General features: G+C 39.6%; 1 protein-coding gene across 1 annotated transcript in view; it reads left to right on the forward strand.

The window, feature by feature from the left end:
* The window catches only part of plxnd1 (plexin D1), a 163,251-nt gene that overhangs the window by 55,217 nt on the left and 80,463 nt on the right, over nt 1-27,571 (forward strand). Inside the window, exons 8-12 of the mRNA XM_057817204.1 lie at nt 3,379-3,478; nt 6,708-6,806; nt 8,682-8,771; nt 12,658-12,757; nt 20,804-20,961. Coding sequence (XP_057673187.1) covers nt 3,379-3,478; nt 6,708-6,806; nt 8,682-8,771; nt 12,658-12,757; nt 20,804-20,961 — 547 coding nt within the window. The remainder of the gene's footprint in view (nt 1-3,378; nt 3,479-6,707; nt 6,807-8,681; nt 8,772-12,657; nt 12,758-20,803; nt 20,962-27,571) is intronic.

Raw genomic sequence — 27,571 nt, forward strand, 5'->3', positions numbered from 1 at the left:
TGTGTGCAACCCTTCATCCAATTTGCGAGTGCACATCCCAAAGCCCACCAGTGTGAAATTAGATGCCGGTTTGCAGCGAAGGTGATAATGAGTTGAGTGGCGCTCACAGGATGAGCGTTGGTTCGCAAACTTCTGAGCAGCTCCATTCTATCGGATTTTAATCACTTCAAGCTGTTTTTTTTTTTTTTTTTAATAATCCCTTAAGAGATTCTTGTGACCCACTTCTCATTAATGAAGGCTGAATATGCTTATTTTGTATAGCCATTACTTTGATAAATGCCCATGATTTGAATTCCGGTAGGGAGAAATGACATGCATTCAAATCTGCTATGCAGGAAATGTCACTGTTTCAGCATTTGCATTATTACAGCTCAAATCCTGGCTTTGTCATAAATTGTTGAGGCTTTTCAACTATATCTTATCGACTTAAATTATATTGCGATTTAAAATCAAGTATATTTTCCCTAGCCTAATGGAAACTGCCATGATTATACACCCAGATTAGCACCAAGACAAACAAACGGAACTTTCATCCATCCTGACCACAAACATTCTGCGCGCTGAATTTGTGCCTCGGAGAAGAACCTCAAAAAGGAATTGTACTCGTAGGCATATGATCATTATCTGCTCTGGATAATTGTATTTGTAAACTAAGAAAGCATGTCTTACAGAGGTGTGTGTGTGTGTGTGTGTTTTATTGCAATTACTCCTTATGTGCGTGCGTCATGTTGTGATCATGTTATGGTCACTTGTGTATTTTAAGGATAAACATTGGTCAGATGTTGTCGTAGAAGTACGTTCCCAGAACATATTTCAGGGTTTTACGTCAATCATTGAGAAGCAGGTGTAGGGTTGTGTATGTTGTGTGTGTTCAAAGACATCCCCTAAGTCTGTTCAAAATGGACTTAATGGTAACCAGAGCACAGCATTTCTCCAACCACCCGAGTAGGACATGCACCGCAACTGCACCAACCCCCCTGCTCTCTTTAAATCTCTCAGTAACACACGCAAACACTCACACTCCCTCTTTCTCTTAAACAAACACATTTGGTGTTTTGCTTCTGTGTCGGCGTCTCAAGTTTTGGCACCTCTTTATTGTTTCCCCCTTTCCTCACCCGACTGCATTTTGAGCGCTCCCTGGTCTCGGCTGCGCTCTTTGTCCCAGTGAAAGTGGTCTTTTCTCTTGAACATGCTTCTCACTGACGGAGACGTGATTGAGGATGTGTGTTTAACCGCCGTGTCCACTGAGAGGGCCTGAGAGTGCAGGCCAGCTTGTGTATTTAGTTGTGTACCGTGTGTGTGTTTGTGCAGGGTCATGTTGACTGAGGGGAGTTGGTGGTGGTAGGTGGGTTTAGTGTAGGGGGGTGAGCAGCATCGTGAAGGTATTAACCTTCAGTCTTTGGCAAAAAGGAAATGTTCATGTTAATAACGTTTTACACTATATAATTATGAGCTTCGAACTTTGTGGAAATGGTTTGGTGTTGAACCCTACCTGTCAGGTCAACCCAAAATCGTTTGGATTGGGACTAGTGTTGTGCACAAAACCATATAATCTGAGATCAAAACTTGAACAAGACCACAAGTCACAAGTCAAGACAAGACCAAGATTGACAGTTGAGGGCGAAGAGTCAAGCCCGATACGCAGACAAGGCCAAGGTGGAGAAGAGCCGAGATAAAACCAAGACAATAACAAGACCAAGATATAATGAGACAATCTAAGACTGAGACAACGTCAAGGTTATGGGGAGTCAAGACTACGTTAAGACCGAAACAATCTGACCAAGAACTTGGGCACTCTAAACCAAGTCAAAACCAAACCAAGCAGAGACCAAGAAAAGAGCAAGACGGAGACAAGTCAAAAGAAAACCAAGACAAGGACAAGACCAAGACGGAGACATAACGAAATAATCTATCTATCAATCTAAGAATGATACAACACCATTCCTGTGGGAAGTCAAGACTACATCAAGACCAAAACAAGCAGAAACCAAGACAAGACCAAGTATTTGGGCATTCGCAACCAAGTCAACACTGAACCAAGCAAAGAACAGGACAAGCGTAAGACCTAAATTGAAAAAATCCAAGACTGAGACAAAATTGATCCAAGATACCAAGGTATTCTGAGACAATTCATGACTGAGACTTTGGGCAGTCAAGATTGTGTTAAAACCGAAACAAGCAGATACCTGGACTAGAGCAAGCCAAGACAACAAGACGTGCCAATCTCTCGTGACCACACAAGTATTCTTTTGGATTACTTCCTGTCCAAACTGTTCTCAAAAGCGTAGAAGCTGTTAGCATCAAAGGGCCACTGGTGTCCTGCTCCTCATTTTCACATCCTGTAGGTGCAGCGTTCATGTGGGCAAACACTTTTGTCTGTGTGCGAGTGTGTGTACTAGGGTACATGTTATTGTTGGATACAAAGGGAGTACGTGAAAACAGAAACGCTGCAGCTGATAAGAGCCTGGAGGAGTCAGTCTGCTTCTAATCACTTCACGCACACACACACTAAGTGACGTTTTTCGATTACATGTTGTCAGTCCACTCTGAACACGCACACACAAGTGCGCACACACTTCACTACTTCCAATTTGAAACCTTACAAGAGTGTCGCTATTACTGGAGGCGCTATCATTCCTGGTGTGGGACATCTGTCTTTCCTTGAGGCAAAAACACACACACACACACATACTGATACAGACAGCAGGGAGTGAGACGCACACTTGTGAGGAACACAATCAAACACTAACAGCAGTTTTCTCCCGTGGAAGGTGATGACAATCAAGTTTCACACACACCAGGAAACAGATGAGCATATTTACAATATTTCCTCCACTCCAGTTGATGGCGTGTCTAATAATCGCCATGTGCGTCGTCCACTGGAAAACACTGAGCGTCTTTTACCAAATGTCATATGGTAACCTTAATGACCTCAGGTTATATCTGTTAACGTTTCTACTGAAATCTTCACATGATCTGTGTTGGAATGAGTCAGCTAGCATTTTTAAGAAGTGTAAGTGGAAGGAACTTGATGTTCGAAGTTTGACCTATGCTCATTCATCCAGCACACACACGTTCAATTCTCACCTGTTGCTATACCATAATTCCTCATTGTTTAATCGCTAGAATTTTCACTTTAGACAGAGAATTGCTTTGTTTTGTTCATGTTGACCTTCTACCTGAGTGTTTCGTAACTGTGGAATGAGCAATATGACTAATCTTCACTTCCCGTTTTCTTCTTTTTTTCTGTTCCTTGCAATCAGTTTGCAAGCTGAGTTTGTGCAACAAATGTGAGGGCTGAAAGAGGGCCTCGAATTCTGTTCATTGCACCAACACTCGTGACTCTGACCTTTCTTCTTCTGTGCTTGTGTTCATAAGATGCATTAGCTGCCTGAGCACAATGTGGAAATGCTACTGGGACCAGGAAAAGCACCAGTGTGTCTCTGCTAAAGATGAGACCAAGCACAACCTTCTGGAAGTAAGTTACTACATTTGCCCTGAGGATCATGGAATATTAGGAAGTCCAACGGCCTCAGCGGGAGGCCAGACGCTCACTGCAATGATCTGAAAGTGTCGGGGTCAGGCGAGAACCAGCGTTTAGAGAATCGGGGCAAAGTTATGACGTTGATTGACTCAGCATGTGTTGGAATAGGAAAGACAACCTTAAAATCATGTTGATGTTCTGTGCTAACAGACTCAGGAGGCTTCCTATCCTGTTTCCCATTTTATTTTCATATGGCAGCATGTGGAGGAGCAGCGCCATGATTGAATAGATATCTGAACCAACTCCATACTTGTTTTTTTTTTTCATCACATGCTAAATATGGTAGAAGACTGTTAAGTGCACCATAGTGAGCAAGATTAAGTCATTAGCTGCTATTGACGCCAATAGTATGCAGTCATTTTGTACTGGAAGGACTTACAGTGAATGATCAAATTTCAGTCCCATTGACAAAGATAGACGTCCTATCCACTTTGACTGGGAGGGCTGACGGCAATAATTATTTCCCTGTCAATCGCACATAGTGTTGCGTAGGAGGTCCAAGTGTTCAGTTACTATTTTACTTAAACACTAATACAAATACTCCCTAAAAGTTACCGAAATACTCTTCAATCTATGTACTCAAATGATCAATAAAAGTTACCTAATTACTCCGAGATGTATCTAAATAGTCCTTGGAAGTGTTTCTACTACTTTCACCTTAAATACTCTTATTTGTACTGAAACACAGTACTTCCTAAAAATGGTCTAAATACTCTTAAACCTATTGAAATACTCTCTAAAAGTAATATAAATACTCCTACAAATAATGAAATTCTCCCTAAGTGTGGCCTACAGTTAGCACTCTTCCATCTATTGAAATACTACCCAGAAGTAATCTAAATCCTCATAGATCTACAGTACTCCAATACTCCCTTAGAAAGTCACCTAAATCCTGGTATATCTACTGAAACACTATAAAAGTTAATAAAATACTTTTAAATCCATTGAAAATCTCTCGAAGTAATTTAAATTCCCAGTTACTCAAATACTCACTATAATTGACCGAAATACGCAACGATCTCCTCAAACGCCCCCTTAAAAAGTGACCTACATAAATCCATGTATACCGTATGCACTGAAATACTCCCTAAATTATTAATACTCCAAAATGTACTTAAATACTGGCCCGAAATCCACATGGATCTACTAAAATACTCCCTAAAAGTGACCTAAATACATGCAGATCTACTAATATACTAACTAAAGGTGACCAAAAAACTCCTATATGAACTGAAATACTCCCTAAAATCAGCCAAGATATTAATTTTTACAGTCAAGGTTTTTGTGAGATTATGTGTGATCATTTCTGTGGTGTGTTCACAGCCAGTTTGAAATCAGTAAGGGTGTAACGGTACATGTAATAGTATTAAACCGTTTCGGTACGTGGTGCTCGTTTCAGAACGGACGCGTACCGAACAAGTTTCTTACGTAATATAACCCTTAATTTTCGAGGCTGTGAGTTGTTCGGGTTACAGTTTCTTTGTGTAGATTATATTTACTCCGCCTTCTCTACTATAATGAGGACCAACACGGTAGGACAGTATAACCCAGAAACGTCAACGGTGCGACAACGTGGCCGCCGCGAGAACGCAGTGAAACGCGGGCGTTGGAGTCAATCAGCCAATGCACACCAGTCGCAGTGCGGCCGCGTGTTAGATGCGTCCCAGAAGCGGCTCCACGCAAGGCACGCGAAAAGAACGTGAGAGTTTATTATTTGACGCGAGACGCAGCCCTCCTGCATCAATACCACTACCGGTAGCTAGGATCGAGCCGGAAGTCACCCGTTTAAAATACGGTTGATCCGGTCGATTTTCAAACTAATATGCAATCGTAACCCACTTTTTGAGTCCATCAGATCTCTTGAGTGGTAGATCGGGGCACAGTTGACTTGTCTTTGTTGATTTACTGCTGTCTTCTCTGCTATAATAATAACCAACACGGCCCCGTGTTCAATACAAAACCCTCCTACCACAACAAAACAAGTAGGAACTAATATTCACATAGGAACTAAAGTTATGCAACATAAAATATACAATATAAATGCATACTACATTACATTTGTAAAATATAAACACATAATAAAATAAATAATAGCCCATTTAAATAAAATAAATTGAAATGAGCTAATATACCTGTAATTAAATAATAAGAATAATACACACATCCTGCTTACACAATTAAATTTATTAATTTCTGTGTGGCGCTTTAACTTGAGAAAATCCACCAATAAAGCTTTTGAAAACCGTTCATAAGAAAAAAAATGTTTCATTGAGGAATTTCATTTGTAAAATACATGTTAAAATCTTTGTCATTGGGATTGTTTTTCTCTTTAGCACAGGACATCTTTTTTCTTCTTTCTTTCAGAAAGAAAGCTGACCAATACACGGGGTCTGTTGTTGGATTATCTTTAAATACCCGCTACTTTTTGGGAGGAATTCTAGCTTTGTATAGGCTAATGTTCCTATTGTTGAAAGCACAAAAGTGTGTAATAAACTAGCACATTTATATTTTGCATTTTGTTATCTTACTGTACCGAAAATGAACCGAACCGTGACCTCAAAACCGAGGTACGTACCGAACCGAGATTTTTGTGTACCGTTACACCCCGAGAAATCAGTAAAGCCCTTAATTTGAACTAGTAGAGATCTTGAAGATGGACAAGTGTTACTTATTGTCCTCTGTTCACCTGATGGTCAAATTGCTCATGTTGTTTCAAATTTGAAGGGTTTTACATTTACTCTTTGGTTTCGCATCACAAGATACGTTGTAAAAGGGAAGGAATTTGTTTCAGGTAAACTAGTGAAGTAAATCAGATATTATTGTGTGAATGGGAGCAGAAATGGCAAATTCCTTATCTTACAGTATGTGTTCTCGCATTTATTAGGAGATTTCAGTCATTTTTTAACACGACACAGAAGAGGGCTGGGTGTGGGATGAATATTTTCCGATGTGCGGAGCCCGCTTTAGCGTCCAGCGGTTTTGTTATTCCAATCCCTCATCGTCTTTCTATTTGAAGCCATTGTTGTTTCCCTCCAAGTGAGACTTCACCCACTCATTTCCTCCTCCTCAAGAAAAACAGGACAAGTATTTTGGTTTGCGGATGTATGCGGCCCACCTATTGTCTTTACTAACTGCCGTGTGTATGTCACTTCCTGCCCCGCAGAATGCCGCTTCCTGTCCAAGCCTGGCTGCCGCAGAGGTTCCTCCGTCACCGTCTGGGGCGTCCCGGGACTTGGTTGTTTCCCTGAGGAACGTCCAGGAGGTATCACGCGTGCACACGTGTACCCACTCGGAAGCTGGACTTTAGCCAGCATATGTGTTGTGAAAATTGGTGGAATAAAACCAAAGCATATGGTGCGTTGGCCTCAAGCTGAGCGTGGCACACATGCGCGTTTGCATGCCGCTGCTTGAGTGCTCAAAAGTACAGCAAGGTGACGTATATGTCAGAAAAATTAAACAAGCAAGCACGATGTTACATCTTTGTCAGCACAAATACCAAGACTGGATGCAATATTGGCTTGGATCATCATATTATTTGAGTTGTGTGCCACCAAAAATAGCATAATAGGTGCATAGAATAGGCAAACAGAAATATCACTAAATTACATCTTTGTATGACTGAGAAAGACTGGGAAAAAGTTTTTTTTTTTTTTTTTTTGAATGTATTACCTAATTACGATTTTGAATGGATAACAAATGTGTGGATTAATGTGAGCCGAATGATCAAAGTGAGGCTCAGAGGTCCAGTTGGTTGAATGAAAAGATGGTTGCTCTTTTGAAAGGCTTCTTTGGCCATTTTCTATGGTTTTATAATTTTACAACTAAATTTTAAGGTGGAAAAATTTGATTACTTGGCCAATTCTAATCAGATTTTAAATATCTTTGCTCTTTGAGCAAGCATGTCAAAAGCACAATAAGGACTGGTGAAAATATACAATTTTTAAATATACACAAGATTCAGTACATGACCAAATGACCTGCAACTGACTATTGTTTTAACAAACAATCTGTCTGTTTTTCTTATTAATTAATGATTGAGATAAAAAAAAGCAAAAGTAATAGTTTGTGAGCAAATGTCGTATTCAAGCCTTTATGGAGGACAACAAATATTAGACAATGTTTGCTCTGGAATGGTCTGCATTTTGAGGAAAATGTGGACAAATATATGTTAAAACATCTCTAAATCATTTATCGATTTCCCTAAACAGTTGTCGATTCATTTGATAATTGATTAGTTGTCGATGTATTCTGGCACTCAGAAATTGGTCTAAACTTTTGGAATTCAAGTCCTAATGTGAATGTCGTCACTTTCCCTGATAAGGCCTTGCCGTTTTCACAATGTTGGTAGACAAATTGCCAGCCATTGTCAGCCCCTTGTCTAACCTGGCTGGCCTTTTTGAGTCCTTTTCCTGGGGTGTTGCTATGGTGACAGACTTGGAGCCATGAACAAATGTCTACACACAAACACTCACACAGACAGTTCCTCGGGGCAGTTTGAATAAAAGCAAACGTTCTCACGACTGTTGGGTTTCACAACAGTTGGATTGATCCAAGCCGACTTTGAGTCACGTCTTCATCGACTCAACACTGCGCTCAGTTTGTGTTCCTTTGGTTTGGTCTCTGCGGCGAAGGCATTGGCAAATCACAGATGCTCCTGGAGTTTGAGGAGTGAAATTGGATTTGGTTCTCACAGGGAGGCACGGTGGGGATGGGACGACCCTTGGATACATTTAAATAAACTGCGATAAACATTCTCACAGATATGCATAGCAACACGCTTGGGTCAAATCGTGAGACTGCGCATACACATTTTTATTGATTGTGGTTTAATGTGATACTGGGTGTCAAAAGTCATGAAAGATCTGAACAGACACCTGTCAGTCTTAGCTATTATGGGGGAGCTTGCCTGAAAGAACATATTCATACAGTAAATCACACCGTGCGTGTTTTAGTTTCACTGAAGACCCAAAATGTGTGAATTGTTGCTTGGACATCTAGCTACATACCTTGAGAATGGCTGGTGACCAGTTCAGGGTGTATCCTGTTCCAATAATTCTGTGGTCCTAATAAGGATAAACTGTACAGTACACACGAGTTTGCTTGGCCATAAACAGGTCTGTGTGTGTTTTCATTGCAGGGGGAGGAGCTGGCGTGCGACTTTGGGACAGAACCACAATACAAAGCTACATGGCTGAACAGCTCGACTGTCGAGTGCACCGGTGTGACAGTAAGTGTCGACAATTAGCTACCAATTCCATTTGGACAACAATAGCACTTTAGCGCTTGCCGATTTCCGAAAAGAGGGTTGTCGACAAGTACAGTAAGTGGCAAAAATGTTGCCACTGGCTCTACTGTTGGATGATAGTTTCAGCGTTTTCTTCATAACGATTTTAGTTTAAAATAGAGTGGACTCTGTAGATACATGTTTCCATTTATTCACTTGAACATATCTGTTCATTTCACATCATAGCACATAATCATTCTCTGTTCTCGTAACTGTGTGTTTATCTACAGCAGTGTTTTTCAACCGGTGTGCCGCGGCACACTAGTGTGCCGTGAGAGATCGTCAGGTGCGTCGCAAGAAGTTATTCAATATCGCATTTATTTATTTATTTATTTATTTTTACGTCGTCGGGCAGAGTTGCAGTAGGAAAGAAGGAGTAGGTAAGAAGGATGCGGTCGTGTGCAAATGAGCAGGGTATTGCTCATGTTGTGTTTAAGAACTGCTCAGATTTCTAGCCATCAGCCACCTTTCTGTCCGCGACAATGTGGACCCCAGCATGTCTACTTACATCATTTGATTAGAGTCGTCAAGTGTCAATATACACGAAAGTGTCTTTTCCATTTCATCCATATTTGAGACCGTCAATCCTCCCCCTGTGTTTTATTCCAACACATTGTTGAGGACAGCAAGGTGACTAATGGCTAGAAATCCGAGCAGTTCTTGAACGTGACACGAGCAGTTGCATTTGCCCTCGTTACAAAACAAATCAATTGACTATTTTGTTTCCCTCTGTGAAAACAATAAATCTTTTTGAGAAAAACTTCAAAGGTGATTGAGAAAGCCCTCAAAGCCAGTTACCCTGTTGCTGAACTTGTTGCTAAATCCAAAAAGTCCCACGCTGTGGCAGAGACAATAATACCTGCCTGCAAAGCCATTGTTAGCACGATGCTTGCCCCTAATGTGGTTAGACATTGCTTAAGTTTCCCTGTCTGATAATTCTGAGCTTTTCAAACCTTACTGCTATAAAAAATATAAACTGAGAGAGACTGAGAGCTGTCAACGAAGATTCCTTACAGGATATCGGCTTTGTGTTCATCTACACAGGCTCAAGTTTCACACTGAATAAGTATAAATATAGGGGGGAAATATTTTATAATTAAAATATACTGTACAGAAAGTAGGAACATTTTTGGTTTGTGGTGTGCCGCGAGATTTTTCTAATGTAAAAACTAAGCTTGAGAACGATAAACCGATACGACCGGATATCCGGTTTTACAGGTGAGAGATACAGCTGTATCGATTGTAAAGTTACCATTCGACAGTAATTTGACATTAAATATTCAACGAACCGATAGTAGAGCTATAATTCGGCTATCGCGAGCACAAGAATCGGCTTCTAATGCCTAATTCAACGCATTGCTTAATGGAATGATAATTTAGCTTTTACTTCACTTGCTGCGCTTGTGTCATTCACCACACAGCGCGCTTAGATTGAGACCGCACGCATGCTATAATATGGACAAGCACAACTCACGATATGGTTGCCTCTACTTCCCATGCATTTCGGCAGAACCGCTACTAGTTGCCGTCATTGCCCGATCGTCACGGGCGTGTCACAACGCGAGAGCTAACAAAACCACTGTAACGCACGCTCCATAGCTTTTTCTTCACAGCCCAAAACGAAAACGAAACCGGTAGTGGCAACGAAGCAACATGCTAAAACAATGGACAGTTTGAGCACCGACGCCAGCGACGTGCAGCGATTGATTTTCAACGCACCCAGGAAATACAAAAGTCGGACTTTGAAGTGAGGAAGGCAGCCAGATCTGTTCGCATGAGACAGAGCTAGTGTGAAGTGAGGAGCGGTACAGGGATCGTGAGTTTTTAACCCTGAAAAATAACCCACTACAATGGTGGAAAGGGCAGCACGCTCCTTTGGAGATTTTTTCCCACGAAACGCAGTCTACTTAAACATTAAAATGTGGATTAGTTTATCTTCCTCAAGAAAATCTGCCCTTCAAAAAAGATATGGACAGTGATGAGGAATTTAAAAAAATGTGGAAGCACAGGCATAAGTGAAAGACTGCTGTGTATAAGGTAAAAGTAATGATTATTGACCTGTCTGTCTAAAATGCCATGTTTTTATTCCCCCAATTATACCAGTGGTACAGCATAATTTATTATTTATTTATGATAACATTGCGGGTTTAATTTTTTTTTTCTAGAGCTGCTGCATATAATTAATATTTTTTGTTGGTAAGATGTTTACGTTGAAAGTTTGCACTTAAATTGCTTACCTCTTGTGTTCGAAACACCAGGAAATAGACTAATTGATTTACTGCACTTTATTGTTGTCTGTCACTGGAGTTTTATTTTATTATAAACCCCATCCAACAAAATGACGGTCATATAGTAAGCCTTATTTTTATTTTTTTCATAAAAAAATAAAACATAACATTGGTATGAAATTTTGTTGTTTAATTTTGCTATTAGAAATGTGGTCTTTTTTATATGTTTAAAATACTGTTCGAACACACACAACAAATGTTTACTATCATATCGTTTTCACTCTGTATCAAACTGTATCGTTCTTAAACTGTATCGAATCGTATCGAATCGGTCGGCCTTAAAAACGTATCGTTTTTTAATCGAATCGTAACCTGTGTATCTAGATAAATATCGAATCGGCTTCATGCCAGAGATTCCCATCCCTAGTAAAAACGTGCCGTGACACAGAAACAGTTGAAAAACACTGATCTACAATACTGCTTGTTTACAAAGACTTCCATTGTTTTGTCTAGGTATGGGCGGAACTAGGCTGCCTGGTTTTTTCCACTGTTTGTAGAGATGGCAAACATAAACTGAATGAATGCTAATGAATGCTCGAGGCAGAATCTGTTGCGGCCGGCCGGCTTTTAATCACTCTTTCCTTAATAAATGTATATATCTTAGGTGATTATTGCTTTCTTTTTGTTCCTGAATTGTGTGTCATCATCTCTTGTTGGTTAAGAGAATAAAAGAACCTGTAAAAAGAAAAAAAATCAACTTTTTTCCCTTCAACTCCCACTATTCGCATGGGATAGAAACTGGAGCCGACTACAAATAGTGACAATCTGCAAATAACTGATGTCTAATTTAATTTGTATTGGGGAAAAATATTTTGAATAAGCCAAGATAAGTAAACCTCCAATGCGTGTTTTCAGACAACTTTTATTTTTTATTACTTTTTTTTTTTTCAAACATTTGAAAACCTCAGGGCACTCATTTAATTCAATGGCTGCCATTGACGGCGCTAGACGTCTAGTGCATTTTGACAGCGCCATCAATGGCACTGAAACATGAGTCTTTCCGGTTTAAATGCATTTACATCTATCACCATTAATCGTGCATGCAGTGATTAAATACGGGGGGAAATACAGTTATGGGGTGTTACTTGCGGCTGTCAACAGTGTGTATTTATATTTTCATTCCTTTTAATGTTAATAATTTAAGTTATTATTGCAGTGTATTAATTTAGAGATCTATAATTATAAATAATAAAACAATGATTAGTCACAGTATAGTCATCACTTGCTCTATAAAGGGTTAAAGGTCATAAGTGTCAGCTTTTGAAAAGAAAAAAAAAAAAGGAGAAGGAAGTTTCCGTCATCGGTGCAAATTTGTAAGGTTGAAATGAGTATAAACTAGTCAACCTGTAAGTGAACAGCAAGAAAAAGTCTCAAGTAAATGGGATTTCCATTGAGAAGCCCCCCCCCCCCCCCAAAAAAAAACACACTAGATAACACTGGTCTAAAAAAGAAATAATGAACTACAGATGACAACACCAAAGTGACAGGGATTGTATAAAGAAGACGGGCTCCTGTTGCTAACTGCTTTTGTCTTGGTTTAGCTGTCCACTAATCAGAGGACTCACGTGTACCAGCTCAACCTGAGGAGGACAGGCCACCTTAATGAGGGCACCTTTGTGGACAGCCCCCAGCCGATGAATGGTAAGACATGACCATCATGACCTAAAACAAAAAACATCTTCCTCAAGAGCGTAATTATAAACATTCAAGCTGCCACCTCTGCTCCCAGAATGCATTTCACCTGTGTAAAAAACAATGTGTGCTGAGAGTGGAGGATTTTTTCATTTTTTTTAAATGGAAGAAAAATACCCTCTTTACACAGAGACAAACCCGATTAGGCTGTCATTCACGCTTAATGATAGTACTTTGTGTATAACACGTAATCTGACAACAAGCAGTCATTTAGCATTATTTTATATTCAGCCGGTGGCTAATTACACATAATGATGGTGATGACACACTTGAAAGTGTTCAATGCCTTCCTAATACTTGTCCGCTCATAGTCTTGCAAGTTCAAGCATATCACCATGACAACAGGGAAAAAACGTGAGTAGTTGTTGAGTTTGGCTTGGCGTCACGCTCAAGTTACACGCCAGACCTTCCAGATGTGCACTTCATACAAAGGCCGTGTGAAAATCTGAGCTCAGTTTAGCGGACGTGACGACCCCGTTTTTACAGAGCTGAGTCATCACAAGTACAAAAAAAGAAAACAAAAGGCCTTAAATGGGGAAAATACACAGCTCTGCATCGGTTACCTTCTGGTGACGTGAAAACCACTCTCCACCGTGGCAATCCAGAAAAAAAGTCAGCCTCCAACACGAGGCACAATGCAACAGCTTTTGGTATTTCGTTTTACCTTAAGTCAGACTAAAACTTTCCTGTTTCGGATCATTAAGGATAAACAACATACCTGACAACAACCCGAGGCCATTGGCAATCTTACAAATAGTGGCGTATGCCCTTACAAACTGGTGACTAATCTTACAACGTTTTATATAGTGTGCAATATGAAACAAAAATAAAAGTCAGTTTTTCAAAATAATATGAATTTATTGGTAATATTGTCACATACTGTATAACCTGGTGCAATCAAAGAACAATCAATATCTTCATCTACATCATGGTTACTAAAATTTAACAGTGACTTTTGTTATAATTGTATGTAGCACTTCTGGCCATTTCTAGCATGTCTTTTGATGGCTGCACTTCATGGCACTTCAGCTCGCAATTCAGTTTGACTTGAAGGTAGTTCGTCAGTGTGTCAAATTATAAATTAAAAAGATCAATTGATAAAATGAACTTACCGATGCAATCTTTGAGTCAGGGAACATTTCTTTTGCTAATTCTGAGAAGTGATCAGCAATAGTTGCGGGCAAATTATGTTCGGCAACAAACTGGCAGAACTGCAGACTGCATCTTTATGACCAGTGTTGTTAATCTTACTTTAAATGAGTAATTAATTACAGTTACAAATTACTTGTCCCAAAAAGTAATTGAGTTCGTAACTCAGTTTGCTGAATGTAAGAGTAATTAGTTACTAGACAAAGTAACCTTTCATGTTTTTTGTTTTTTTTTCAATAAAAAACACACAAAAAACATAGTAACCTTTGCTATGTTTGGAAGTCATTTAATGTTGTGAATCAACCGTTAAAGTTGTTAAAATTGTTCCCGTTTTTGCATTAGTTCCCTTCTGTCTACTTTCGACATGTGAAAGTTTGTGAAACTGTTTCGTCATTTTAAGATGGATTTAAGTCAAGATTTTGCCGATTTAGGAGTATTTTAGATAAAAGGTTACTTAGGTTTGCTAGGAAGGTTCACTACAACAGAGCCTTTTGAGAAGTCTACTGCTTTAAGATGGTGGCTGTTTACCAACGCCGGCAAGTGTATCATTTGGCATCTAGTTCATATACATGTGACATCTAGCGTACCATCATGTGGGTGTAGTTTGTAGAACTGTCGGCTATAGTGAGGTATTATTGGAGCTACCTAGCCTAGCATCGCGTTTGCAACGGCGTCACAATTCCCCCTTTCCCACTCCCGCTCTTCTTTCTCTGTGTCTGACTTTTCTCGCATCATTCAACCAATGTAGTAACGCATAGTAACACACATTGTTTTGTTGCCGAAACGGTGACAAAATCCGAACAGAGAAAAAAAAAACGTAATGCACGAAAAACGTACAGATTTTGAACATACGCCGTACACATTTAAAAATCAGTGCTCACTTGTACAAATTACGCCAAAACCGTACAACTTGACAGGTATGTAAACAAGGTCATTTGTATTTTTTAAATGCTATAAAAAATGTATTTAGACAACCTTTCACAAATATCTTCAGGATTAGAAATTGACATCCTTGGTAATGTTGCCTTGAAACTGTGTGACTTTGTTTTTGACCCATTCCTTCTCACAGAACTGCTGGAACTGTGATGAGTTTTGAGGTTGCCTTGCTCACACTAACCTTTTCAGTTTCAAACATTAATTTTTAAACAGATGAGGTCTGGACTTTGTGATCTGAGCATTCTCAAACCGTTGTTTTTGTTATGCGAAAGTCACTTCGTAGGAGTTTGACAGGATGCTTCGAATCATTCGGTTTATGGAGACACTTTTGCACCAGAACATCCTACGGTACACCGGTCCATCTTGAAGCAGAACAACAACCAAAAACCCACATTTACCTTCATCAGTAGTTGAAAGTGGATGGATGTGGAGGTTATATAATCAATTCAATATGTCTGTATTTCTGTTTGTTTGTTTGTTTGTTTGTTTGTTTGTTTGCTTGTCCGTTCGTAGTGCTGCAACAACTAATCGATTAACTTGACTAATTCGAATAAAAAAAGCTTTGAATCAAATTTTGATGCTTCGAGGATTCGTTTAGAGTGGCGTTGTCATGGTTTTGAAAGGGCTTTGTGTGGATTCACTGCCCTCCAGCGGCAACAGAGCATATGCATAACTGCTCTAACATGCCTGAATCTAGCTGCTCCCTGTTAAGAACAACATAAGGTAAGTTTTTGTTTGAGCTAATATGTTTCTTTATGCATTCATTATTTATTTTTGAAGTACAGTATATTTAGCAATTTTTTGTGGGGATACGTGTTTGAACAATTTTATAGGAGCTTTGTAAAAAAAAAAACATTTTTTAAGCATTTCATAGCATTTAAACTAGAGGACTTTTGCTACTCAAGTTAGCTATTGTTCTTTTGTTGTACGTAGATCCTCATTTATTAATTTTTTTTTTATATCATTTGAGGCTAGGGTCAGGTTTTTAAATGCATTTATTGCTCTTGTGAAATGAAATTGCAATCCTGCATAGTTTGAAGAAACACTCGGGAGTTTTATTTTGTATTTGCATTTAATGCTCGTTTGAAAGTGTACTGAGTCTTTGTCGTCTCAGCGCTCCAAAATAAATGTTATTACAGGCCTAAACACTTCTTTATTTGTTTTACATATCCTAAAATTTATTCTGCAAAGCATTTGGTACAGTGGTACCTCGACATACGATCGCTTCGACACACAATCTTTTCGACAGCCGACATAAACTTTGACTCGCCATTTGTTTTCTACATCCGACGACATGCTCAAAATCCGACGATTTATAACAGCGCCGAAATGTCTTTGTTTTCTCGTAAAACGGATGCATGGGGAATTTTCTTGTTAGATAAATCAACATGGGTTCCATGAATGTCAGTGCAGGTCGTGAAAAAGGATGTGGCTTACAATTGATTTGAAGATGGAAATGATAGAAAAATATGAGCATGATGGGCGCGTCCGTCAACTGGCTTGACAATATGGCTGTAGAATGTCTATGATCTCGACAGTCCTCCTCCGACCTCCGTTCGCCAGTCTTTATAAGTTAAGGTGACAAATATTATTGTGGTAACATCGCCAAAAAATCATCAGCTTCGTCAGGTTTTTAATCATTTATTTCAGAACTTGCGCAACACAACATGCCTACTGTCCGCTGCAGCTGAACAAATTAAAAAGAAAAAAAGTTCTACCTCACTCTGTCAAGTCAGCCACACGATGTGTTCACGTGCACCACGCAAAACACATTCGCCACATTACAACCCGATTCGTTACATTATTACAAGTATTATTATTATTACTATCATTATACCATTTTTTATTCCTTATTTTGTTTTATTCTGTGTAATTGCTATTTGCAATAGTACCAGCAGCATTTATTAAGCATTTAGTGTAGGTTTTCGGGCTGTGGAATGAATTAATGCAATTAATAATGTATTCTTATGGGAAAATCCTGCTCGACATATGACCTTTTCGACTTACAAACAAGGTCCTGAAACGAATGAACTACGTTTTTAGAAATACCACTCTAGTTATAATCCGATTATGCGATTATTCGAACTAACTAATCAATAGATTAATCGATTACATAAATAATCGATAGCTGCAGCCCTATTTGTTTGTTTGCATGTTTGTGTTCCTGATAATAAAAGAACCAAGAAAAGGATTACTTTCAAACTTGCAGGTTATTTTTGTAATATAAAACAGAAGAGGTGATAAAATGTCGGGGTAATGAGGTCAAAAGTCACAGAAGTCTGAAAAGGAATTTTGTGATAACTCCAGAATGAATAGAGGGATTAATATCAAACTTGCAGAACATGTTTGTAATATGAAATAGGAAAAGTGATTAAATTTTGGGGTTATGAGGTCAGAAAAGGAATTTTGCAATAACTTGCTTCACAGTGAAAGAGGCACTGTCCACCCTACTAACTATGACGATGCTTTAAATTTGGCTGCTTAGGGTCTATTAGTCTTAGTCTGCTCTCTCAGAGTGCTCCTCTAGTCTTGGTTGAAGTTGCAATTGTTTTGTTTTTCAGACTTGCAGGGTTCACGCCTTTTTTTTCCCTTCAAATGTAACCATGATCATTATGGAAAATGCACCAAAGGATAAGCAGACTTGCAAATCCAAAATTGTGTTCTTTAGTTTGAGTTTGCCATGACCAGTGTTGTTAATCTTACTGAAAAAAAGTAATTAATTATAGTTACAAATTACTTCTCCCAAAAAGTAATTGCGTTAGTAACTCTATTACCTGAATGTAAGAGTAATTAGTTACTTGGCAAAGTAATTGGTGATAATTACTTTTTTTTTTTTTTCCCTCAAAAAAAAAAAAAAAAACATTGGCCACACTATGTGAAGTTTTTTGTGAAGGTTTTTGGTACAATTGGCCCGGGCCTAATTCTTTACCCTAATTTACCCTTTACCCTGAATCAACTGTTAAAAGTTGTTAAAATTGCTCCCATTATTACATTAGTTCCCTTCTCCCTACTTCCGACATATGAAAGTTTTAAAACTGTTTCATCATTTAAAGATAGATTCAAGTCAAGATTTTGCCGATTTAGAAGTATTTTAGATTAAAAGTTACTTAGGTTCGCTGGGAAGGTTCTCTACAACAGAGCCGTCCTAAAAAGTCTACTGCTTTCAGATGGCGGCTGTCTACTAACTCATTTAGTGCCATGTCTGTCATTTTGCATCTAGTTATAGCTATGTACAGTACATGTGATATCTACCATGTCTACCATATCTACCATAACATGCGGGTGTAGTTTGTAGGCTATCGGCTACAACATGTATTATTGGAGTTACCTAGCATCGCGTTTGCTCGGCGTCACAACTTTCTTGCCTCCTCCCTACTCCTGCTCTGCTCTGTCGTCTCGGTGAGTCCGTCTCCCTCAGACTTTTCACCAATATAGTAACGCATGCCTTTCCGTCCTCAGTAACGGTAACGGCGTTGCCAAGATGAGAAAAGTAATTAATTAGATTACCCACTACTGAAAAAAATAACGCCGTTAGTAACGCCGTTATATTGTAACGCTGGCCATGACGTTATAATGTACAAAGAACAAGTTTGTGTTCCGCTGTGCCTCAGAATGCACACAACCACTGGTGTGTCTCAAACTCAAATACTGTCAATAAACCTACGAGATGCATCCAAAGACATGATATTATTCTCTGGGTTATCCTAAATTGTTTACATAGTATTTGACATTGGAGAAAGTCATGAAAAACATGCACCTATGTCATCATTCTGGCATTAAGCAACGAGAAATAATTTTAACAATCCAAATTTACCTAAACGACGATAGATTTTGTTTGATTTTAAGTGAAGGGGGGAAAAAGCACACCCCTTTTTTATATACTGTATGTAACCATCTGGTTTCTATTGTAAATATGGCATTCCCAACATGTGGGACAATACTTGTCGCGCTCTCTGTTTTATTTATTTTTTATGTTAAATTGTACAGGTCAAGATGACCGTGGCAGAATATTTGCGGCTGAAAATAACATACCCAGGTCAAAATGTTCCACTGTGGATATTTGAGTGTATATAGTCTAGTCGAGCATGTAAGGCATTAGCACCCTCATCCTGGCGTAAAAAACATAATCTTAAATTGGATTGGAGCGGTCTCAAACCAGATTTATTGTTTTCTTGCCAACAATGTTTATGATGATGATTGAAGTGATATGCATACTGTATTTGCCTATACTAGTACAGTGGGGCAAATAAGTATTTAGTCAACCACCAATTGTGCAAGTTCTCCTACTTGAAAAGATTAGAGAGGCCTGTAATTGTCAACATGGGCAAACCTCAACCATGAGAGACAATGTGGGGAAAAAAACAGAGAATCAAATTGTTTGATTTTTAAAGAATTTATTTCCAAATTAGAGTGGAAAATAAGTATTTGGTCACCTACAAATAAGCAAGATTTCTGGCTGTTAAAGAGGTCCAACTTCTTCTAACGAGGTCTAACGAAGCTCCACTCGTTACCTGTATTAATGGCACCTGTTTTAACTAATTATCGGTATAAAAGGCACCTGTCCACAACTCAGTCAGTCACATTCCAAACTCCACTATGACCAAGACCAAAGAGCTGTTGAAGGACACTAGAGACAAAATTGTAGACCTGCTCCAGGCTGGGAAAACTGAATCCGCAATAGGTAAAACGCTTGGTGTAAAGAAACCAACTGTGGGAGCAATTATTAGAAAATGGAAGACATACAAGATCACTGATAATCTCCCTCGATCTGGGGTTCAATGCAAGATCTATCTCACCCCATGGCGTCAAAATGATAACAAGAACGGTGAGCAAAAATCCCAGAACCACACGGGGGGACCTAGTGAATGACCTACAGAGAGCTGGGACCACAGTAACAAAGGCTACTATCAGTAACACAATGCGCTGCCAGGGACTCAAATCCTGCATTGCCAGACGTGTCCCCCTGCTGAAGAAAGTACACGTCCAGGCCCGCCTGCAGTTCGCTAGAGAGCATTTGGATGATCCAGAAGAGGACTGGGAGAATGTGTTATGGTCAGATGAAACCAAAATAGAACTTTTTGGTAGAAACACAGGCTCTCGTGTTTGGAAGAGAAAGAATAGTAAATTGCACCATACCCACTGTGAAGCATGGGGGTGAAAACATCATGCTTTGGGGCTGTTTTTTTGCAAAGGGACCAGGACGACTGATCTGTGTAAAGGAATGGGATGGGGCCATGTATCGAAAAAGTTTTGAGTAAAATTCTCCTTCCATCAGCAACGACATTGAAGATGAGACGTGGCTGGGTCTTTCACCATGACAATGATCCCAAACACAAAGCCAGGGCAACAAAGGAGTGGCTTCGTAAGAAGCATTGCAAGGTCCTGGAGTGGCCTAGCCAGTCTCCAGATCTCCACCCCATAGAAAATCTGTGGAGGGAGTTGAATGTCCGTGTTGCCCAACGACAGCCCCAAAACATCACTGCTCTAGAGGAGATCTGCATGGAGGAATGGGCCAAAATACCAGCAACAGTGTGTGAAAAGCTTGTGAAGAGTTACAGAAAACGTTTGGCCTCCGTTATTGCCAACAAAGGGTACATAACAAAGTATTGAGATGAACTTTTGGTATTGACCAAATATTTATTTTCTACCATGATTTGCAAATAAATTCTTTAAAAATCAAACAATGTGATTGTTTTTCCCACATTCTGTCTCTCATGGTTGAGGTTTACCCATGTTGACAATTACAGGCCTCTAATATTTTCAAGTGGGAGAACTTGCACAATTACTGGTTGACTAAATACTTATTTTCCCCACTGTATATATTTTTTCTTTTATGTGTATTATATGAGCTGGCCATTTTCTATGTCCTAGCAAGGAAATGAATTTGGACTGTTTGTGTCCTTCCTCTAGTGGAGGTATACAACTGTGGCGTAGGCAGTGGAGACTGTTCACAGTGCTGGGGTCGCGAGGATCAGGGGCACCTCTGTGGCTGGTGTGAAAACAGCTGTGGACTGAGGGATAACTGTCAGCCAATCAAAGAGCAATGTCCTGCGCCTGAGATCCACAAGGTAAGCTTGCAGTTGAATACAAATGCTTGCTTTAACAGCTCTTTGTGGCCCCTGGGCCAAAAAAAGTCAATCATGGGCTTGTTCACATCACGTGCTGTCCACTGTCAGCTGCTCACATGATTTTTGAAGGGCATTCATCAATCTAGCACTCAATGGTGCTAAGCTCCCCTTGGCTGCAGTTCTCTAGGGGAGCTTTGAGTTCACTCAGCAGAGCACAGCCTACCTCTGTGGCCGTGCATTTTGTCGGCGGTTTGAATCCCATTTTGGACTGTGGAATTGTATTTTGCACTGAACACTAATTTGGAATGAGTTTTTTTATGTTTTTATATATACATATTACACTTCAGAAATGATGGTAGGTCTATGTAGTCCTTGGAGTTGGCGGGTGCTCTTTGGTGTAAAATTTTGGTTTTGAATTGCAATATCGAAGAAATCAACCTGCTTTTGTCTCAAAGTAACTTTTTGCATATATTTCTCAAATGAATAGCAGGAGTTTTATTGTCTTCCTGAGAGCTTGAAGCACTCAGCAATAGTAACTAAAATGGTGGCAGGTTACAGCAAAAGGTCAATTAATACCTACTTGTTGAGCTCATCTGCATAATGCATTTGGCCTTATTAGCATTTTAAACGTTTGTGTTTAGAAAGTACCCGTTTTGCTAGCAGCACACGTCTGGCAGGCACAGCTAATTTGATCCCCAATTTGGTGCTAAATTAACTGTTCTATTCATAGAAAAAGATTAATAGTAGTTATAGCAAAAAATATTATATAAAAATTAAATATAGTTGGACAAAATCTTGTAGCTGTGGCAAAAAAAAATGGAGTTGAAGAAAAAGTAACTTGTAGTTGTTGCAAAAAGTTCCATGTAGTAGTGGAAGTGTGAGGAGTCACATTAGCGATGTGTAGTGGTTCTCTAAACACAAGCTACTTTTGCACCAACTATCTCACCAAAAGTGTTAACATTTTATGCAAAGGTCGTATGTGTTTGGAAAATGGATACACAACAGTTGTGACTCCTTACAGCCCAACTCTTCGATGACAAGTTCTATTTTCTACAGCGATGTTACTTTTTGCACCAAATTTACTGCCATGAGCGCACACACACACACACATTCACACGGGTCCACAATCTGTCATCCAAAAGGGAGCACATTGAAGCATTTATGACGATCCCTCATCCTTTTCAGCTGTCAGCATAGTGTGACTAACAGGATGTTGGCACAGTAACTCAGGTGCACTTCTTCTGAGAATGAAGTTAGCTGGGCTCAGAGCTCTAGCGTGGGCGCAACATTTTTGCAAGTCTCAAACGAACGTAACACAAACACACATTTTTATGTGTTTCCCAAGACAATACAATTGATTAAATGATAGCTCAGATCCTAGAAAACTCCAAAGACAAGCACTCATATTTCAAGTCACCACCGTGTTATGGGTCATCATTTGAAAAATTGAAATGGTCTAAATTAGGCTTTTTTCCACAGGAATTTGGGATTTTCAAAAATGGTGAGAGACCAGTGTTGTTTTTGGCAGCCATCTAAGTTTTCGTCTTAGTCTTTTGGAAGAAAATACTTATTAGTCGTAGTCATATTTTAGTTATTTCAAAATGTCTTCGTCTAGTTTTAATCAATGGAAACTCAGACAAATTTCATCTAGTTTTAGTCGAAAATTCTCAAAATGTTTCCCTTCAATAAACTTCAAAAGTTTTAGTCCATGAATAAATAAATAAATAAATAAAGTTTCCAACAATTGACAGACAAGCACATAATTGTAGAGTTTGCAAGGACATCAACATCCTCATGAGATGATAATACACACTCAGCAGGAAACAATTGCAATTTGCAATTGATTAAATTCACTTGGACTCACGAACTGTTTTCCAAGAGTTTAAGAAGACGCTCACAGAGTCACTGCACTAAATGCTAATGCTAAAGTGAACGCTATGCTAATGCTACAAGTTAGTTTAGTGTGTTATGATCACTCAGCATAGACCTTGAAAGGCTAAAGCAACATGGCATAGCCAACATAAGAAAACAAAACTTACCAAGCAGCACCTGACACATGTGTTTCACAAAAGGAGCCTGGAAAGGGCACACGCTTACTCACTGGCCGGTAAGTAAAGCCTGTGTGTGGGTCAGGGGGAGACTGCTAAGACGCGTGCTAACTACACATATGATAAGTAAATATCGACATTGTGAACTTATGACGGAAACTATGCCAAATTTTCAACTTGTTCTCGGCTCGTAAGACGACAACTGGCAGCCATCTTGTCATGTTTTAGTCTTCCAAGACGCGTTGTTAGCTCGTCATTGTGACGTCACCGTCATGAAAAAATTGTTTGTTGACGAAATACTTTTGTTATCGTCATTGTTGACGAAAACAACACTTTGAGGGACTGAGCATTTAGTTGCAATAGCGTACCGCACGCAGGCTATTTTTAGACCGTGACTTCGCATCGTAAAGTGGAAGTAAAGCCGAAGTGGGACATTATAGACCCGCCCTCGCATAGACACAATACAATTAGTGCTATTTTTCTTCGGTAATCTTTCAAAAACGAACATGCCGATCACGCATTGCTTTTTTGGAACTTGTAGAAACAACTCTAGACATTACGACACATGAAGGATGTTTTCTTCATACGTTTCCGGAAACCAAAAACTCGGGAGGAAAAAATGTGAAGACCGAATCAACTTGCGCGGACTTTAACACCAGCTCGGCGAATCCATTCACGTTTCATATGCAGTAAACATTATGTTGGGTTGGCATGGTCTTTCAGAGGACAAAGAGGTAAGCCATTTTTATATTTTTACCTTTTTTTTTAGCGTAACGTTGTGCCGTACTGCTTCTGTCCGACAATGAATGACCTGAAAAGAATTACAATGGTATCTGACTGCCACTGTTACCGTTTATGTTATATATACAGTATATTTAAAAAAAAAAAAAACTTTAGAAAGGGGGAAGTGTAAATAAATTATAGGATTAAGATGTGTTATCAATGAAAAAATTAAAAGTGTTTGTTGGCTGTCACTGAGTAGCATTTGCGATCGCTACACAAAGCTAACTAAATTACCCCCAAGAACGGTAAGAGACGTGGGACTACCAAGGGATATATAAGAAAGACAGGGCTGATGGTAAAGGATAGCTTGTTGAAACAGGAGAATGTCATTGTCAGTCGCGTCGATAAAAAAGCTAAAGCTATGCTTAGGTCGGCTCGTTTTTTTCATCTTTTTCAGCCTTCGACACTAAAGCCATCTCTTTAACTGAACATTTTTATGTTCTTCCACATCTTTGCCAGCCAATTCGGGACCAGGCACATCATTTTCGGAGAGAATTGGTAGGTTTAGCTCTGTAAACATCTCCTTCGTACACGATTTCCATTCATTTCCTATTAGGGACAAACGGTGACTTGTCCCTACTTAGCAACAGTAGCTAATGTCATGAATATTAATGAGCGGAAGTGACATGTTGCTTGCGGTACGCCATTTGTATTGCCGCTCGATGCTAGGCAGAATTGTACCAGTCATTATACGTGATGTTTCGAAAATAGACTCTGCCTGTTTGAGGGGAAAAAAAAAAAAAAATTAACATTCAGAAGTTATAGTTACCCTAAAATAAAAATTTGAACAATTTAATTCTCCGTTTTACACTGAAGCAAAGCGCTTAGGTGCTTGATCAGGTGGGGCACTGTCAAACCAGCCCCAAATGCTAGTTTTTTTTTTCTTCAACAAATTCTTTCTCAACCCATGCTAACAGTGGGTTCATCCACTATTTAAAACAAAAAATACATGCGGAATCCGAAACAGTACGTACTAAAACTAGTTTATGTGTGACATTAAACTAGAATCAGGCATTCCGAGTCTAGCAGGCAGGATGGAGAGCCGCTCGGCTGTAGAAGTCAAGCGGTGTCCTGTGGAGTCAGAATGCTTTTCCTGTTTTTGTCCTTAGCTCCTCTTTGATTTCCATGGTGGGACTGCACCAGGAGGCTCAAACAAACCGTAAAAACAAGATGTGATCAACCCTGTAGCCGTACAAACAAAGAAAACAATGCCGTCATCATTCTGAACGGGGTTTTGTGTCGACACATTTTCACCGTGTGATCTCCACGGAGGCTGAGCCGTAAATCAAACCTCACAGACTTGTAAGAGGTGCAAATGAACAGCATGACAGCCGACGTTGATGTCAGCGCTCCGCCATAGAGCCGCTGAGATGCTTATAATAAATGACGTACTTTACGCTGAGCTCTGTAGGGAGGCTGGCTGCCCCGGCGTGCCACGTTGTGCGCAATTCATGTTAATGTGTGGTGTGGGCGTCGCATGTGTAAGAAGGAATGCGGTTTTGTGTTTTTTCAACATGAACAGCCTCCACGAGTATGTAGTGTAGGTAACAACCGGGTGGCCTCACTGGCTGCTGTACTCTAACCACCAAAACATTGAAATAATTTCCTGTGTTGTAGTTCCTGTCAAATAAAACGTGTGGTTGTGTTTTTCACCAGAGGTTTGGCACCACAATCAAAGACAAAACCCTCAGGCCCGCTACACACTGAAGGATAATGGGACTGTTTTTACCTGAATACCACCCCCCCTTCCCAATTGAGGACGACAAATGACCATCTATTCGGTCTTAAAACATTATGCTAAATGTGACTGGTTCTTAAAATGAATTTTTAATGTCATGGTCTTGGTCTAGACTTGATTTCATCTCCTGAGTGGCTTTGTTTTGTCTTGGTCTCAATGCGATCTGGTGTCAGGAATGTTTTTGTCCTAAATTATTTTGGCCTTGCGCACATTTTTGTTGCGAGTGTTGCAATAACATGTGTTCCATCTACATATGCAAAACGTCTTCATGTGAATGAGGAAAACCAACATTTTCTAAATCACGAGTGCGTGAATTGTAACGTGAAAATAGTATGGCCAATCAAAGAGCATTGACTGACGAACAAGGACATATCCATAAATAAAAAATGATTTCTATTATTTTTGCTTATTCAATTGACAACCCCAAAGCAAGTCTGTTTTGACATCACGACCACCCACTTTTATAACATGATCGCATTACGGCTTTGTTCTTCATGTTAAAGTGTTCTGTGTTGACATTGCCAGAGCACACAACACACATGACCAGAACTGTAAAATATCAGATATTTTCATCCTTGTATGTGGTCTCTGTAACAAAAACCATCTTTTAAAATCTGAAGTTTGTGTGCACTGTCACCTTTTGAGACGTCAGCTTATCAGGACGCAGAAATGTACTTTGCCCTCTCGCCAACACCAACATAAGAGCTGTTTTCGTTCTCACAGCCGAGCTAATAACGCAGAGGTGACGCGGTAACCACAGCTCTGCCAGGGGTCATAAAAAAGTTGCATTGGCAAGATCATGGACTTCTTCCCCATCTGTGCATCTGAGATGCTATCTTTAAATGAGACGTCCTATCCTTTGGCTGCGAACTGAGGTGAAGGCAAGGACTAAAATGACGTGTGAGAGTGTGAACAAGAGCAGAATTTGGCAGACTTGTGAAAACATGAAAGGGAATAACGGCTGGTATTAAATGCCCACGTTGAGGCTCGGCAATAGCTGCGCTCTCGACTTGCGTCCCCCAAATTGGCTTGGCACTCACGCACCTTTCTGCTTAGCTCTCCAGCCCTCCCTCTTCTCTCACTCTGGCTCTCTCTTGTTGGATATGAAGGGGGCTCTTAAGCTGCTCTTTATTTGCATGTTCTGTAGACGTGTCGAGGCTAAAAAAAGGCTTAGACAGTTAAGTGTTGGCTTTGTATGCATGTGAGTGTTTAGCCACTGAGACGGAGGGGCCTTTGAAATGAATCTTCAACACTTAAGACTCTCGGCCTTCAATGTCAGCATCACGCTTCACCTCCTTCCTCTTGATTAAGACTATTAATTTACAAACTTAATTGGTTCATTCGCTGCCCCCCTTCCCAGTTCAAATGGATTGGACGTCTATCGCCATCAGTGGTAACCAATAACCCTAACCAACTAAGTCAAAAACATGAAGCGGAGCTGTCCCCATTATTCACTCAAGCAAACAGCAGCCAAATACCAAAATACTGCAAAATATTTTGCTTATAACAAGGTAAACTTCAATACTGTCCTTGTCAAACTTGCGAAGATTTATTTGCATTGTACAAATTGTACAAATGTGCAAGTACAAATTATGCACTTGTTTTGTAAACATTACTGCTGACCGAGGAAAAATTTTTAACATTAAGTCAGGCAATATAATGCGGGCAGTGTCTGTTCTTTTTTTTTTAATCACAACAAGAAAAACTGTTTCAGATATGTTTAACTCTCTCAGTAGCAAAGTGCTTTCATAAGCACACACGTTTGAATGACTAACGTTAGCTTAAAAAAATCAACGCTAAAACACCTCTACTGGATGATAACGTTAGCGACTAACGCCAATCAATAATCTTTACTGGATAACTACTTCTGAGTAGAGAGGGTCACAAACAGAGATTTACCAAAATGTATCTACCGTCATAAGTCTGCATCTGTTGTGGTCGTTTTACGGTGGTGTGCGGCTATTAGCATTTGTGAGGTGACATTAGCAACAACAACAAAATCACTCTCCATAACAAACAGAGACGGTAGGCACTATTTCAC

This window comes from Corythoichthys intestinalis, chromosome 2 (genome assembly GCF_030265065.1).
Source record: "Corythoichthys intestinalis isolate RoL2023-P3 chromosome 2, ASM3026506v1, whole genome shotgun sequence".
Lineage (NCBI taxonomy): Eukaryota > Metazoa > Chordata > Actinopteri > Syngnathiformes > Syngnathidae > Corythoichthys > Corythoichthys intestinalis.